This window comes from Lipotes vexillifer, unplaced genomic scaffold (genome assembly GCF_000442215.2).
Source record: "Lipotes vexillifer unplaced genomic scaffold, Lipotes_vexillifer_v1.1 scaffold744, whole genome shotgun sequence".
Classification (NCBI taxonomy): domain Eukaryota; kingdom Metazoa; phylum Chordata; class Mammalia; order Artiodactyla; family Lipotidae; genus Lipotes; species Lipotes vexillifer.
This window is the reverse complement of record NW_006788282.1, coordinates 337,016-340,172: the sequence shown is the minus strand read 5'-3', so window position 1 is coordinate 340,172 and position 3,157 is coordinate 337,016. Positions and strand designations below refer to the sequence as shown.

Genomic DNA, 3,157 nt, shown 5'->3' with positions numbered 1-3,157 from the left:
CTGCTGAACTTGAGGACAATTCACTGTGCCCCGGAGGGACATCCCACCCCCAGACTGTCGTCTGTCGATGTGGCGACAGGATCGCTGGGGCTGGGTTGGGCGCCGCGTGTGGAACGGCTTATGCTGGTGAGTACTGGGCCAGAGCCAGCTACCGGGTGTTCTGCCTCCTGGGCGACGGCGAGGCCTTGGAGAGCGCTGTCCGGAAAGCTTTGGCCTTTGCTTCCCACTACAGTTTGGATAACCTTGTGGCAGTCTTCCACGTGAACCGCTTGGGACAGAGTGGCATGGCGTGGCGGCCCCAAAGCACCGCACAGACGTCTGTCGGCGTCGCCGCGAAGCCTGTGGGTGGAACACTCGGGTAGGGAGTGGATGGCCAGGACGTGGAGGCTTTGTGCCACGCGTTTTGCCAAGCAACTCAAGAGCGAACCCGCTGCCGTAGTTGCAAAGACCTTCAGGGGCTGGCGTATTCCAGACGTTGAGGATGCGGAGAACTGCATGGAAAGCCAGTGCCGAAAGAAAGAGCAGATGAAGTCATCAGACTAACAGTCAGATACGGACCAACAGGAATCTCATACCCAAACCCCCTGTTGAAGGCTCACCTCCAGTCAGCGTCACAGATATAAAAATGACCTGCCTGCCTGATTATAAAGCGGGCGACAAGATAGCTACTCAGAAAGCATATAGTTTGGCTCTGGCTGAACTGGGCCATGCAAATGAAAGAGCCATTGTCCTGGATGGCGACCCAAAGAACTCCATCTTTTCTGAGGTATTCAAGAAAGAACACTCTGAGCGTCTTGAGTGTTTTACTGCAGAACAGAACTGGCCTGTGCCACACGTGGTCGAACTGTTGCTTTTGTTAGGACTTCAGCTGCCTTTTTGACCAGAGCATTTGATCAGAAACGGGAGGGAGCCATATCTCAAACCAGTGTCAGTCTTAGTGGTTCCCCCTGAGGGGTGTCCGTTGGTGAAGACGGCCCCTCCCAGATGGCCCTGGAAGATCTAGACATGTTCCAAAGCATCCCCAATTGCACTGTTTTCTATCCAAGTGACGCCGTCTCGACAGAGCGTGCTGTTTATCTGGCTACCAACCCCAAAGGAATGTGCTTCGTTTGGACCAGCTGGCCAGAAACTGCAGTTATCTATACCCCACAAGAAAATTTTGAGATGGGATGGGCCATGGTCATCCGCCACAGTGTTAATGACAAAGTCACAGTTATTGGAGCTGGAGTTACTCTGCCTGAAGCCTTAGCGGCTGCCAATGCTCTTTCTCAACAGGGTATTTCTATCTGTGTCATTGACCCGTTTACCATTAAACCCCTATGGATGCTGCCACCATCATATCCAGTGCAAAAGCTACAGGCAGCCGAGTTATCACAGTGGAGGATCACTGCTGAGAAGGTGGCACTGGAGAAGCCATATGTGCAGCCGTCTCTGGGGAGCCTGGCATCCACGTTCATCAGCTGGCAGTGTCAGGAGCGCCTAAAAAAAGCGGGAAACCTAGTGAATTGCTGGATATGTTTGGAATCAGTGCTAGACACATCATAGCAGCTGTGAAATCCACTTTAATGAATTAAAATAGCTGATTTCTTAAAAAGTCAGTCTGTTCACATTGGTTTTAAAACACTGGTCTCTTTATATTACATTCATACTTGTAGTGACAAAGCTATCATTTATATCTATAGTGTTGGGCCTTTTTTTTTTTTAAACAAAGCCATTTAACACCTTTCTTCATTCCTAATTCAGAAATTCAGGTCAACTAACCTTTCTCTTAAACTGTGACTATATATACAAATGTCACTCTCATTTCTGAATCATTAAAGCAAGTTATAATAGCTTAAGTAACAGAACAGTAAACAAAACAACCACCTCATACAAAGTTTGATGATAAGACTACAAATAATTGACCAAGTTGGGAATTAACATAGGGTAACAGTTCTTTAAATGTGTGTAATTTCTTTGTATGTAAAGAAAATGTGAATTTCATTGTAGACTTCGGTAGCCTAGGTTTTGAAACAAGTTGGAGCTTTCATGTAATGCCATCCTACCTGCAGCTTCCTGGATAATGTTTGACTGCAGTTCCCTGGGCATTTCCTCGGAAGTTTGCCTTCATCTCTCCTCTGCAGTTTAGAGGCTGAAGGACAGCAGTGAAAGCTCTTATGATGTACCGGGCTGCTAGCAGTGACTGTTCTGTAAAGAGATGAAAGCCTGACTAGCTCTAGTTTGCACACTACACTGTTTTGTGAGGTTTCAGAAATGTTTCATTTTCTCAGTGACCAAACCAGGTTGCTAACTTGATTATATTCATCTACTAAGGAAACTAGAGTCGGTGTAATAAAGTATTTAAAAACCAATAGCTTTATTCAGTTTATGCCATGTATGTGTGACTTGGTTTCTCTCTGATAAGGAAAAACCTTCTGTCTAAACCGGAAGCAGAAAGAGTCATGTCCCCCAACAGTAATCCTGGGAAAAGGTCCGAGCTGGAGACAAATCACTGGAAAACAATGTGTGGGCTGAAGCAGGCCCCTTGCTTTTCTCTGTGAGTATGTAGATTCTGTGGCTGGAATACAAGAACAAAGTACCAGTCAGGAAAATCAAACAAGGACCCAAGGTTCAAAAGTAAGTTTAAAATTACTTTTTGTCAGGTAATTAGCTCCTTAGTTTTATTACCTTCACTAAGTGCCCTCTTTAAATTCTTTGGAGACATAACCAATTTGTCTCAGGGTCATTGTTCTAGAAGGTATTGCAGAGACCAAAAATTGCCAATCAGGGAATCAGATAAGTTGGGGCCTGCTCAGGATGGTAGTAGTGCTGTCTGTCCTTTTTCTCTGAGCCAGTTCTGGTTTCTCCTTTTGAAAACTGATCTATTGCTCTGTTTATTTCCTAAGATTTAAAAATGATTTTGTAAAAATTAAAACAGTTGCTATAGGATTACTGTAGAAATTTAGAAAATACAAATGCACCAAAAAATTTACCTCATTTGTCTCACAGACACACACAAAAAATCCACTTATAGCCTGTGATCTCTAACTGTAGACCTTCCAATATGGTCATTCCCATCTAGTAACATCAATCAAATATACCTGTGAGTGGGTTGCTATTGAATAACAGTTCTTCATCCTTAAAGTTTTCAAACCCTAGTATTGATGCAGAAACAGAG

At 44.7% G+C, this 3,157-nt stretch overlaps 1 protein-coding gene across 1 annotated transcript in view; it reads left to right on the top strand.

The window, feature by feature from the left end:
- The window catches only part of TKTL2 (transketolase like 2), an 11,608-nt gene extending 10,034 nt beyond the window's left edge, over window positions 1-1,574 (top strand). Inside the window, 9 exon segments of the mRNA XM_007461545.1 lie at window positions 1-88; window positions 91-284; window positions 287-364; window positions 366-415; window positions 417-490; window positions 493-540; window positions 543-818; window positions 821-1,320; window positions 1,323-1,574. Coding sequence (XP_007461607.1) covers window positions 1-88; window positions 91-284; window positions 287-364; window positions 366-415; window positions 417-490; window positions 493-540; window positions 543-818; window positions 821-1,320; window positions 1,323-1,574 — 1,560 coding nt within the window.
- Window positions 1,575-3,157: the final 1,583 nt, after the last annotated feature.